We start from the raw sequence: 13,551 nt of genomic DNA on the forward strand, positions 1-13,551 counted from the left end.
AGCTACAGTAGCAACAAAACTGCCTCTGATTGGTTGAAGAAAATCTTGTAGTGTTCCTACTATTCCTGGACATGACTTTTAGCTCAGCAATTTATGACTCATGAAGCCCTGAACAGGACTCCACCTCATTTTTCCAGCCTTTGTTTGACTGTGGGTGGACATGTAGCCTGACAGGATCAGTCCTCATGTTGCTACTATTTGCTCACTTTCTTGGGAAAACAAGGGAAAATACTTGATGTCATCCTCATTCCAGCTACCGCCCATTGTCTGAAAATGCCAGTGGTGTACAGTCTGAGCCTGATGTGTCATCTCTCCACCAGGTACCCAGTGGTTTTGCAGGACAAACCACTGTAGCACCACACAGAAAGCAATCAATCACAACCTCTCACCTGCACCTCCCTCTCCCCTTTTCTTCCTCTTTCCACCCCCACCACCATTTCACCATTCCATCACACCCTCCCCACGCTCCTCTTTCTGCTTCTTTCTGTTTTCTCCTCCTGTTTTGGGCCATAGGGCTCTTGTTCATGGCTAGCCCCGTTGAAGATGCGCTGCTGTACAAAACTCTGGAACCATCAAGGCGGCCCACATCGTTTGAGGATGTAGCTCATAATAGCTACCTAGGTTTGTAGGCTTGAGGTGCTGTCGTTTGGACCGGACTGGGCTTGTAGTGGACATAGTATCTTGTTTTTCTCCGTCTTTGTCTTAATCCTTTCTGATCAGTTACACAGTCTGTCTGTCTATATAGATTTTAGTGTGTAATCTATGTTAAAAAGAGACAGCCATCCAAAGTTATACTTCCTTTTTTATTTCATTTTTTAAATTTAATTTAATTTATATTTTTGGCACAGTTATATAGTTGCAGAAGAGATGGCCTTCTCTTTGGGTAGCAGGAGGTGTTTGTCTGTTGTTTGTCGATCTCTTTTGTTAGTTTGCATGTGTCTGTCCGGATGAAGCTTTCCAGGGTATCTTGGTGGTGGTTTCACTTTAAGTAGTTGCAGATATACTAAACCGAATTGTTTTAAATGGTTTAACTAATATACAAGACGAGTCCACAGCTGTGCGAGGATATACCGAGGCACATCATCAGCATGCTAACATATTTACAATCAGTGCTAAATTTTTTAACACATTAATACGCTAACTTTTGCTAACAAGCATTGAACCCAACTGCAATTGAGGTGGATGAGAATATTATATATATTTGTTATGTGTGGTATTTTTTCATTACTGACTATTGAAATCTGGATGATGGCCTGAGGGCTGATGGAGTTTTTGGCATCAACATGAATGGCTAGCAATTAAGTTTCATTAAGCTCTATTTAAAAGCAAAAATACCAGTGTAACAGCGGTGAAAGAGGAAAAGTAACTCTGGTTATCACAAATGTCTGTACAGCATTTCAAATATAATGGTAAGAGGCCTGTACTACGAAGACTTCTGCTTACCCCGGATGCTTCGGGGTTGTTGTTTGTACAACAAAAGTGGTTCACTTCTCACTGGGGTATATCAAAATGGTAATTCAGGCTGTGAAGCAGTTCCAGATTAGAGATCAACAGGTGCAAAATCACTGCCTATTGACCTGCCAGGTTACCAAGAAGGTTACCAGTTCTTGAAGATCCCTTAATCCTCTGTTTCTAAAGTTTTTTAATAGGTTCTAATGTCTTTGATGAGTATCAGTAAAAAATATTGATTCTTCGAAGTAACTTTAAACTCTTTTCCTGTTGGCTGCAAACACTTTTACAACACGTTTATTATTTTATAAGCATTAACTTATGAACCTAAAATAGGACACCTGCTTTTACTTTTGGGCTTAATTTGCTCGTAGTCTAAGGGTTGAATACCACTGGGGCAGCAGCTGAGAGATTAAAAGCTAAAACTGTCCTTTACATATTAATTTAATGAGATTCTTGATTGTAATCTATCAGATTCTTAATGAGAGTGTTGTGAAGTGATAAGTCTGTCGAGTTCCACCGTCAGCTTTTTTGCCAGCTTTTCTTCCAGGCTTCAAGTAGGCTAAACTTTATTAATATAGTCACTCCTTTCTCGTCTTACTGACCAATGCGCTTAAAGCCCATACTTAAGTAAAACTGTATCACTCTACAGTGCTCTTCCTCTCACACATACTCTTACTGCTTTATCTGCAGCAGCTTTGTTGCCTTAAATCTGTATTACATGTTTGAAATTCATATTTTCTCCAAAGTACAGCTTCATTTCTCTTTGAAGAAAATCGAACGGGTCTACTGTGAATACGTTTATCCATAATTATGATCAGTCAGATGCCGCTAACACCACCCTTTTCATGTGAATGTGCAGGCAAAATCCTGGTTTAGTTTATCAAGTTGATACCTAGCTTCATGTGACTGCTTATCCTGATTGGATAAGTGAATGCCCTCGGTATGATGAACTCACTTTGTAGTACAGGCCTAAGGTCAAATGAATCAATAGTGGTGCACTGTCACACTGATATTTTCATTCAAACAATAGATACATTTTATCAAGATAATGATGTGATGCTTTGTGATGAATTTCTCAGTATTTAGTGTCAGTTGTTAGTGATCCACAGTCTGCTGAGCAGGAGCTATTCATTGTTATTTTGGGTTTCCGGTCATTATTTTTCCTCTAAGTGTGTGGATCTGCTATAAATCTCTTTATTCACATTCCTCCAATCCTGCTTACCCTCCTACTCACCGTATTGAGCCGTCTCCTTGACAACACTAATTCCCACATGACCTTTTTGCCTTCATTTATAACCCACGTGCTTCCATTGATCCTAACCAGATGATACGACACACCTATGCATGCTTACTAAAATGACAGAGACTGTTGTAGGAATTTGCAGCTTTTGTTGGATCTGAAATATCACTGTATTGTGTCCAATAGGAACAGTAAAAGTATTCATTTAAAGAAGTGACGGCCTGCTGAATGAAAAGAAAGCTTTGTTTTTATCTCCATCAAGGCCAAATCCAACATTACACATAGAATCTCTTCATTACAAGCTAAAGGGACTAATGCTGAGGCTGCAACCGAAGAGTAGTCATAATTAGAAAAGTCAGCGTCGAAACAACGAGTACATAGAAGCATCAACATTTACAAGTATCATCTTTGGCTCTTTATCAGGTAAATTCAGTTTTAGTCTAAAGAAGCTTTTAGTCAAGAAATAAACTCTACTTAAAATGTATAGCCATGGCAAAAAGAGTTATGATAAATAAAATATAGCAAATACATCTTAAGATGAACATCACACATGACATAATACACCATGTGATTTATTTAACAAAAATTATGCCAAATGCAGAAGTGGTATGTGTAAAAAATACTTACACTCATATTGCATCATACAGCAGTTAGTTATTGCAAATCAAAGGAGGTGTGAGCGCCTTTATTTTATAGATAACACAAAATAACATCCTTTATTGTCAGCTACTGTCTCTCTGGTCCAAAGGAGGAAAAATATAAACGTAAATGAAATAAAATGTGGATAACAAATTATATATAGTAAGAGTAGGACACTAAGGAGTACATCATTGGAGACTAATCAGTAGATACAGTGGGGCAAAAAAGTATTTAGTCAGCCACCGATTGTGCAAGTTCCCCCACCTAAAATGATGACAGAGGTCAGTAATTTGCACCAGAGGTACACTTCAACTGTGAGAGACAGAATGTGAAAAAAAAAATCCATGAATTCACATGGTAGGATTTGTAAAGAATTTATTCGTAAATCAGGGTGAAAAATAAGTATTTGGTCAATAACAAAAATACAACTCAATACTTTGTAACATAACCTTTGTTGGCAATAACAGAGGTCAAACGTTTACTATAGGTCTTTACCAGGTTTGCACACACAGTAGCTGGTATTTTGGCCCATTCCTCCATGCAGATCTTCTCGAGAGCAGTGATGTTTTGGGGCTGTCGCCGAGCAACACGGACTTTCAACTCCCACCACAGATTTTCTATGGGGTTGAGGTCTGGAGACTGGCTAGGCCACTCCAGGACTTTCAAATGCTTCTTACGGAGCCACTCCTTTGTTGCCCGGGCGGTGTGTTTTGGATCATTGTCATGTTGGAAGACCCAGCCTCGTTTCATCTTCAAAGTTCTCACTGATGGAAGGAGGTTTTGGCTCAAAATCTGACGATACATGGCCCCATTCATTCTGTCCTTAACACGGATCAGTCGTCCTGTCCCCTTGGCAGAAAAACAGCCCCATAGCATGATGTTTCCACCCCCATGCTTCACAGTAGGTATGGTGTTCTTGGGATGCAACTCAGTATTCTTCTTCCTCCAAACACGACGAGTTGAGTTTATACCAAAAAGTTCTACTTTGGTTTCATCTGACCACATGACATTCTCCCAATCCTCTGCTGTATCATCCATGTGCTCTGTGGCAAACTTCAGACGGGCCTGGACATGCACTGGCTTCAGCAGCGGAACGCGTCTGGCACTGCGGGATTTGATTCCCTGCCGTTGTAGTGTGTTACTGATGGTGACCTTTGTTACTTTGGTCCCAGCTCTCTGCAGGTCATTCACCAGGTCCCCCCGTGTGGTTCTGGGATCTTTGCTCACCGTTCTCATGATCATTTTGACCCCACGGGATGAGATCTTGCGTGGAGCCCCAGATCGAGGGAGATTATCAGTGGTCTTGTATGTCTTCCATTTTCTGATGATTGCTCCCACAGTTGATTTTTTCACACCAAGCTGCTTGTCTATTGTAGATTCACTCTTCCCAGTCTGGTGCAGGTCTACAATACTTTTCCTGGTGTCCTTCGAAAGCTCTTTGGTCTTGGCCATGGCGGAGTTTGGAGTCTGACTGTTTGAGGCTGTGGACAGGTGTCTTTTATACAGATGATGAGTTCAAACAGGTGCCATTCATACAGGTAACGAGTGGGGGACAGAAAAGCTTCTTACAGAAGACGTTACAGGTCTGTGAGAGCCAGAGATTTTCCTTGTTTGAGGTGACCAAATACTTATTTTCCACCCTGATTTACAAATAAATTCTTTACAAATCCTACCATGTGAATTCATGGATTTTTTTTTCACATTCTGTCTCTCACAGTTGAAGTGTACCTCTGGTGCAAATTACTGACCTCTGTCATCATTTTAAGTGGAGGAACTTGCACAATCGGTGGCTGACTAAATACTTTTTTGCCCCACTGTACAACCTCGAGTATTTGCTGACTAAACCAATGGCTAGGACATATTTAGCAGGTAGGTAAGAGAATATTTAAAATAAAGAAATAAAAAAATAAATATCGGAAATTCCATTGTGCTCTCCAAATTTTCTCTTTTTTCTGTCTAACAGTCTAACTCAAATAAAAACTAAGCAATTTATTAAGATTAACATTGCAAAAACTTTTTTCCTTATCCTTTCATTCCTTAATTAGCTTTATAGTTTCTACCATGTTGCAAGCTTGTGAGCTAAAAGCCTGTGAGGAAAAAGTTGCAGCTTGTTCCCACATCTGCTGGTTTTATAGAAGCTGCAGTGCTGCATTCCCCACCTGCCACCCTGGAGCTGCTCACTGTTTGTCTCTGTCTTGTCTCCCTCTGCATGTTTACTCAGGACTAACAAATGTCCTTCATGTCCCGATGGAGACAGATTGTCCTCACTTTTTGCACCAGCTGCCTGCTTTTTAGTCTAGCATAGCGAGTGCATGTAGAAAATGCCTGCGTTCAGGAAAAATGTTTCATATGTTTTGTGTCATTTTTCACAGCTTGATCAGAAATATTCCGCACATGATGCAAACATCCTTCCTCCTCTATATACACGCTGAATTGCTTTACCTGATTTACATGCATGCGCATCCTCAAATTCCTCCACACACATGCAGATTATCTTTTCACAAAGCACACTCACAGAGAAGAGGAGATGCTTCAGGCGATAAATCTGCTTAACGTCCACCCACCATGTTTACACTCCGCCTTCACCAGAGGCAACCAGTGCAGAGCTTTGGTATCATGAATCTCAGGAGACATTAGGCCAATGTCAATACATCTCATGTTACTATCACAACCAGCCTTTTTGCTTCCACTAGACACACAGCCTTTCACACGCACAGCACACAGGACATTTACACCCATCATGAGTTAGGCACAAAATCAATAGTCACTTAAGGCCCACATTTCATTAGTAAGAAGATGAGCAGAACATGGCACACTCAGAGGAGGTGATCCTCTGAACCCCACGGTCGATATTAACCCATAACACTTCCTTCTTTCCTTCCTCCTCTGCTTTTCTTTTCTTCCTCATCTTCTAGGGTTTTCTGTTGACTCTGCCATGGGAATAATGAGTCTCGGAGAGCTAACCTTCGTGGCTGGTGCTCCCCGAGCCAATCACACCGGGGCGGTGGTGCTGCTGAAGAAAGACAATGTGTACCGGTTGGTGCCACAGCACATCTTCTGGGGGGAGGAGCTGGCCTCTTCATTCGGATATTCAGTTGCCACCACAGATCTCAACAGTGATGGGTGAGCAAAGGCTAAATAGGAAGTCAGTCAGGATGACCATCACAAAATCATATAACCCATAGAAATCAGAATTAGAATCAAAATCAGAATACTTTATTAATCCCAAAGGAAATTAGGGTTACAGCAGGCAGCATGCTAATGGCGCATCCGGTCCTGCAGCATGTCTGCGCTGGTCCAGTCGACTGCCATCTTCCCCGGTGGGGCACAAGCATCGAAGGCGTTTGGAAAGGGAGGGGGGATCAGTCTAAACACAGTCGTTATGAGGGTGTTTTGTTCAGCTCCAGCCTTGAGGCCGCAACTGGTGCCGAAGGGGTCTCCGCATGAATTGCATTCAGAGACCAGTTTAGGTTTTAGAGAACAGACTGTGAGAGAGTGTTCCAGGGAAAAGTAAGTAAAAACACAAGACAAGGACATAAGAAGCTAAGCAGCGAAGATAAGGGCAGGAGAGGAGAAAAGTGCGACCGCCTTCGCTGAGAGCCAAAAGAGAGAAAATGGGAATGCACAGTCATGTTCTACACAAAAATGTCAAATTCATCTTAAAGTTATAAACACAAGATCATATTTTTAACACCTAAATCCTGCAACAGCATTTTCCTGTGTAAAATGCATAAAATGCATATTCAAGGGCAACTGTGAATGTAGATTAGAAGAGACTTGTTCAAGGAAGTGTTCATTTCTACTTTTCCGCCTCTGTTTGCTAGCTGGACGGACCTGATTGTTGGAGCTCCTAACTTTTTTGACCGTAAAGCAGAGATTGGTGGAGCTGTTTATGTGTATCTAAACCCGTTTGGTCACTGGGATGATCAGGCTCGGCCCATCCGCCTCAACGGGACATACGACTCCATGTTTGGGATGACAGTCAGCAACGTTGGAGATCTGGACCAGGACGGATATGGAGGTACAAGAAAAACTTTTTTATTGACTCAGAATGTTTTAATCTTAAAAGGTAACTTCTGCTGTTTGATTCGCTGAATGGAAAACCCAACGACTGTGAGTGATGGTAAATATAAGTCACTGACTGGATGATGATGGTCATGTTTAATATGAGCATTCATCAGGATATAATAGATGTATAACAGAATATAAATATTAGAAAATAAGGGAAAACATTAAATGGTTCCAGCAGTGAAACAGTTTAATGTGTTGAAAGTCTTCTATATCAAACTGTGGTTTATGGTTTAAACCATTACAATAAGAATGTAGTGTTGGAAACCAGTTTGTCTGACATCTATACAGATATTGCTGTGGGAGCACCGTTTGATGGAGATGGAAAAGTTTTTATCTATAGAGGCTCAAAATCTGGAATTGAGACAAAACCTGCTCAGGTAAGTTTGCTTTGGATATGAGCGACTGCAAAGAAATATTAAAGGTCAAAATCAGAAGGAGTGAATGAGAGAAAGAGATGGCATGGATAAAACTGAGTGTTCTTCATCCCATTAGGTGCTGGATGGCCGGGACTTTGATGTGAGACGTTTTGGATATTCTATCTCAGGGGGTTTGGATATCGACAACAATCACTACCCAGATGTGGCAGTGGGCTCGCTGAACGATTCAGTGGTTCTCTTCAGGTGAGGAAAGATTTTGGTTGAACACCTCCGAAAACATTTTGATGACAGTGCATTTATCTAAGGGATGAAAACATATTATCAATAATTTATTAAAAGTTTTCTTTTTTTGTCCTCAAGATCTCGTCCTGTCATCCATGTGAAGAGAGACATAACTATTGATCCTCCACAAATAGATTTGGAGCAGTCCAACTGCAAAGACAGAGATGGAGTCTGGTACTCACTCACTCATAATGCACTAAACTTATAGGATAACTTAACCAAACAAACTGATAATAAAAACATTTAAAGTTCTTCTATAGTCCTGAAGCTCCTAAAGATCATGTCTTTTTTCCTCTTCGTGGTTTTCTGTTTTTAGTGTGGAGGTCAAGGCTTGCTTCACCTTCGTAGCGTACCCAACTCACTACTCTCCACACATTAGTAAGTCACACATCGGCTTTCACGACTGTTTCTGTCTTTTGCTCTCGCGGGGCTTTACATCACTCCCCACAGTGACAGGAGTCATTTCTATTTACGGTAGAAAGTAACCTTATCTGTGAGGTAACATTAGATCTTATTATGATTAAATCACTGCTGTGTAATACTGTACCTCCTCAGATGGGTTTAGTATATCTTCTGTCCCCGGTGGGTTCTTTAAGTGCTCTTTCGGTGTGTGTGTCCTGACATTTCTGTATTTCAACCCATCTGTCTCCCTCTATGTGCTCCCCCATTTTACTCCATTCAAGCCCTCGTAGTGCGCTTTGAAGCAGACACAGAGCGCAGGAAGGTGGGCCTCCCGCATCGCGTTACCTTCCTGGGCCGCAGTTTACTGGAGCCGGAGTACACACAGACAGAAGAAGTACAGCTAAATCGGCAGCGTCACGCTGTGTGCACCAACGCTGTCTTCCAGCTGCATGTCAGTAACTTAACTTCATGGATGTGTTTCTTTCTTTTACTGTGGAAGGCAGATTTTTATGGAGTATCCCAGTATGAAAAGGACGCTGAGTTGAATAGACATTTCTTTAATTAACTATTTCATTCTTTTCTGCTGTAGCTTTGGCCAGAAGTTTAATTTTACATTTTCCCTCTGTGCAGGAGAACATCCGTGACAAACTGCGTCCCATCTCTTTGGTCATAACCCACACTATCAAGCCCGTGCCGCCACGCAGACACTCTGCAAAAAGGCTGGAGAAGCTGCCGCCGATACTCAATGTCTCCCCTTCCAATACGCTCCACTCTGAGGTCTGCAGCAAAATAGGAAAAGAAGTATTTCTAAGGATGATTTAATTTTTATGAGCTCCTGCTGCTCATAATTTACTACATAAACAAGCCAAAGCTTTATGCAATGCTTTCCATCAACATTGTGTTGCTTCATTAATTTAGACTCAGCAAGGATCATTTAAGCCAAATCTGTGACACATAAAATAAACTCAAAACAGAGCATTTAAACCTGTTCTTCTACTTGGGCTGCTTTTAAACTTTTTCAACTCAACTCAACGACCGGCTCCTCATTAAGCCTATCTCTTACTTACCTTTGCAACTGCATATACACTTTTGTAGCATACAGCAATGCACCCAGTGCAGTATTTAGTGAACTGATAAATCATTTAAAGCATAAAATGAGTTGTCAGCGTTAATCAAATGATTGACCAGTTTCTTTGGCATAAGATTATAAAAACCCACAAAAGTTTAAAACTATAAAACCTCTTGAATTCCTGATCTCAGCCTAATATTTGTCTTTTTTAATCCCTGAAGGTGAACTTTCTGCGAGAAGGATGCGGCAATGACAAAATCTGCCAGAGCAACCTGAAGCTAAGCTACCAGTTTGGTACTCGACCCCTGAACTCTGACCTCTTCATCCCTCTGCCAAAGTAAGTATCTGCTGTGCAGCCCGACACCCCAAAAGTTTTTTGTTGTCTGACTGAGATGATAGTGATGATTAATGGCAAATCTTCAGTATGGTATCATATCTAATTTGTTATTGTTTTAATTTTTTTTTATTAAATAAATAACAATAAATCTTACACAGAAGTAATGTTAAGTTGAAACGGTTCAAGCTTTTCTAACTAATCTCCCAAAAGCTCCTCTGTAGCTGTCACTGCAGATGAATGCATAGGCAAAGTGTCATATTGGAATAAAGAGTTTACAGTTTACAGGCCTACCACAAAAAATCTACAATTATCTTAAGATTGCTTACTCAGCTTATTTCTGCTCAACCTTCAGACTATGTTGAAATGCCTCTCTTTAAAAATGTTTTGTCTTTTTTGCCTCCTTTGCCGTCTTACAGAGATGAGGACGATGTGCAGGTGTTTTCTCTCTCAGATCAGCGGCTGGTGGTGCTGGACATCACCGTCACTAACATGCCCTCTGACCCTCTTTACCCCGAGGAGGATGGCGATGATGCTCATGCTGCTCAGCTTATTATCTCCCTGCCAAACACACTGTCATACGCCGGCTCCAGGATCCCAGAGCAGGTGTGAGATCTGCTAAATATAGTTTCAGACTATCGTTTTAGAGTTGATGACGTGTTCCTCTGATAGTATTTGTCTGATCTGACTGCAGATGAGATGTCAAGCAAACCAGAATGGCTCCCAGGTTGAATGCGACCTGGGAAACCCCGTCAAACGAAACTCTAAAGTAAGACAAAACTGTGTGTTTATTGTTAAACTCAACAAAAGAAGCAAAAACATATTTTAAAAAACTTTATTCTCATGTTTTTTCCCTCAGCTGAAATTTTCCATCAGTCTGAGCACAGCTAACATCACTATTGAGACCACCGAGCTGACAGCTGAGCTCTCACTGAAAACGTAAGTTTTCCACATTTTCCCTGATATGTGACCACAAAGATCACATTCTTACTTTTTATGTTTTGACTTTCATCTGAGTTCTTTCATCGTTTTGTCCTCAGCATCAGCGAACAGCCTGACTTGGTCCCTGTGACAGCTTACGCTAAAGTTGTGATAGAGCTCCCTCTGTCTGTCAGTGGGTGAGTAACACCTTCAGTCTATAAAGGAGTCTGTGGCAGTAAAGCTGCTTTATGTAGGTCTACTAAAACACCCTCACATGCTTTATGGTTGGTAAAATCATTTCATTCCACATTATCTGTCACATAAATTTGATCAGCTTGTTCCAACTCTTCGCTGAAGCTGTGTTTTTTTCCACACTGAGGTTCAAGATTTAAAACCAGGACTTCATGTGTTTATGCCTGCACCATTATAAACAAGTGGAAATGTGCTCACTTTATACCTCTCTAACCAGAGAATGACCTTTGGAAGTGTGAAAATTTAAAATGAAACCACATGTATTTTAATAATATTTAGCTCATTTATTAAAAGGTTTTTAAATTCAATTATGAATGCTTTGCTCATCAGTAAAAGTGGTTGAATAGTGAGGAAATAGACAGTGATGTAATGATAGTAATGTTAAGTTTTGTGTTTCCAGCCTTCTGACACACTGATGGTCACTGTACTTTCTGTATTAGGCGCGTCAATCCCGACAAGCTGTTCTTCAGCGGTGCAGTGAGGGGTGAGAGTGCTATGAGCAGTCTGGACGACATCGGCAGCGCTGTGGATTTTGAGTTTGTGGTGAGAAAAGAGTTTGTGGCTATCTGGGATGCTGTTTTGCCACCTACATGTAAAAAAGAAGAAGAAAAAAGTATATTATAAGTATATTAAAATAGGTTTCAGTGGGGCCAATAACAAGAGCATGCTCATTGGACTTGCTTTTACTGCACTGCAACTTCTTAATGTACCTTTAAAAACAAGAGAGAACTCAAAATGAATATTTACAAAATACAATACTATCTCCTTAAAAGTAAATACTGCCCAGAGAGGTTTGCCTTCTCTCAGTCCGTCTTGTTTATTTTATCTTTTCATAATAGCAAAAAAAAAAAAGGACCCAAGACAGAAACGTCTATGAACATACTTTATTAAATGTAAGCTTCTTTTTTTTCCCTCTGTCAGGTTGCTAATCCCGGTCAAGCTCTCCAGACACTTGGCTCTGCCTTCCTCAACATTATGTGGCCCTATGAGCTGGCCAATGAGAAATGGCTCCTGTATCCTGCCAGCTTGACGTTTCAAGGCCACCCGGAAACACAGTGCAGCCCTACATCAGCTCTGAATCCTCTGAAGCTACAGGGCTCCTCACCTGCAGAGCTGGGCAGTCACGGGGTAGGCGGAGCAAGTCACTGCCGACTTTGAACTGGCTCATTTGTTTACACATACACACAAAAATATATATGCTGACTTTAACTAATTTGAGTACATGTTAATTTTTCATGATATATTGTTACATAAGTAAAATATAAAGCATTACATTTAATGGAATCTGGTCAAATGAAAGGTACTTGATTGGTATACAATTATTTTGTACTAGTCATGTTTCCCTGAATAAATAATAATAAATAATATTTCAGTTGCATTTTTTCTCAAAAATTTTTTTTTTAAATTTTTCAGGGCAAACAATATTTTTGAAGAGCAATTTATTTCATTGGAAAAAGGCTCACAAGTCCATGTTTTAACAGCAAGTGACAGAAATAATAGGAATAAGATAAGGACTCAGTCACTCAGTCCAGAAGTCAGTGCGAATGACGTATGTTAGCAGTTCATTTAATCTTCTCTTTTTCTGTGTTTTACACTGTTTTAGGAGAGAAGTTAATGAAAAAAATCCTTTATAATATATTATATGCTGTCTCTTTGTATTTTGACAAAACCTTTTTGAACCTTTTGTTGAAACATGCATATAAATGCATCTATTTCAGCAGGTTGGGCGAAAACGCCGCTCCCACCCTGAGGAGGAAGGTCAGATCATGACTAAAGGCAGCGTGGGACAGACCACGCCTGCTGTGGCAGCTTCAGACAGACGCAAGTCGCTCAAACTGGTAAGAAGGACAAGAAGCAGAGAGCCAGGGAAAAGACCAGAACGTGGGTTATTGATTTCCTGCCAATGCACTCAAACAACTCAACAGTTTTAAAATGTGAACACGTAGTCCTCTTTCATTTCCACAGCAGTTTACATTCAGGTGTGACTTTGTTTTCTAGGATTGCCTGCTGGGGTCAGCACGCTGTGTGCTGTTCCAGTGTCCTCTCCACAGCTTCTCCGGTCAGGCTGTGCTTAAAATCCATGCCAGACTGTGGAACAGCAGTTTCATAGAGGTAATATTACATCAGCACCTTTCTGAATATTACTCTCAAGCTCAGCTTCAGTCCAACTGTCACAGCTGCTGCAGCGAGCAGCGAGTGAGCGATAACTGCAGCAAACGCATTTACACAGTGACGACTGATGTCAGGAAGCTCGTATGTTACAGACGATGTCTGGCGACCAAGTCAAATGAACTTTCAATTTTCAATATTCACTGAGATCAAAGAGTAAGAATATGTGAATATGTTAGTTTGCTTTTCCATCAAACATCAATAAAATTGACTGGAATCTCTTTTTTAGTAGAAATTTATTTACAATTTTGAAATTGAATTTGTCATTAAATTTGCCTTGTTTGTATCTCCTCCTTGGGACGAGGAGAACAAGAGGTCACAAGCCTGGATAAATGATGTTTGC

General features: G+C 40.6%; 1 protein-coding gene across 5 annotated transcripts in view; it reads left to right on the forward strand.

The window, feature by feature from the left end:
* Window positions 1-13,551, forward strand: part of itga7 (integrin, alpha 7) — a 39,020-nt gene that overhangs the window by 18,255 nt on the left and 7,214 nt on the right. For 3 of the 5 annotated variants that reach the window (XR_014276917.1, XM_082534233.1, XM_082534236.1), the window contains exons 6-22: window positions 6,247-6,454; window positions 7,156-7,352; window positions 7,691-7,779; window positions 7,895-8,022; window positions 8,140-8,235; window positions 8,378-8,439; window positions 8,745-8,914; window positions 9,094-9,240; window positions 9,754-9,869; window positions 10,286-10,472; window positions 10,561-10,635; window positions 10,726-10,805; window positions 10,907-10,984; window positions 11,480-11,582; window positions 11,961-12,167; window positions 12,758-12,877; window positions 13,038-13,151. Coding sequence is in view for 4 of the 5 variants with exons in the window: in XM_082534233.1 (XP_082390359.1) it covers window positions 6,247-6,454; window positions 7,156-7,352; window positions 7,691-7,779; window positions 7,895-8,022; window positions 8,140-8,235; window positions 8,378-8,439; window positions 8,745-8,914; window positions 9,094-9,240; window positions 9,754-9,869; window positions 10,286-10,472; window positions 10,561-10,635; window positions 10,726-10,805; window positions 10,907-10,984; window positions 11,480-11,582; window positions 11,961-12,167; window positions 12,758-12,877; window positions 13,038-13,151 (2,177 nt within the window). In the remaining variant the exon portion in view is untranslated. Of the gene's footprint in view, window positions 1-513; window positions 622-6,246; window positions 6,455-7,155; window positions 7,353-7,690; window positions 7,780-7,894; window positions 8,023-8,139; window positions 8,236-8,377; window positions 8,440-8,744; window positions 8,915-9,093; window positions 9,241-9,753; window positions 9,870-10,285; window positions 10,473-10,560; window positions 10,636-10,725; window positions 10,806-10,906; window positions 10,985-11,479; window positions 11,583-11,960; window positions 12,168-12,757; window positions 12,878-13,037; window positions 13,152-13,551 lie in introns of all 5 variants that reach the window. The other 2 variants (XM_082534235.1, XM_082534234.1) reach the window with 2 other exon arrangements.

Source organism: Aulonocara stuartgranti (assembly GCF_965226115.1).
Source record: "Aulonocara stuartgranti genome assembly, chromosome: 5".
Classification (NCBI taxonomy): domain Eukaryota; kingdom Metazoa; phylum Chordata; class Actinopteri; order Cichliformes; family Cichlidae; genus Aulonocara; species Aulonocara stuartgranti.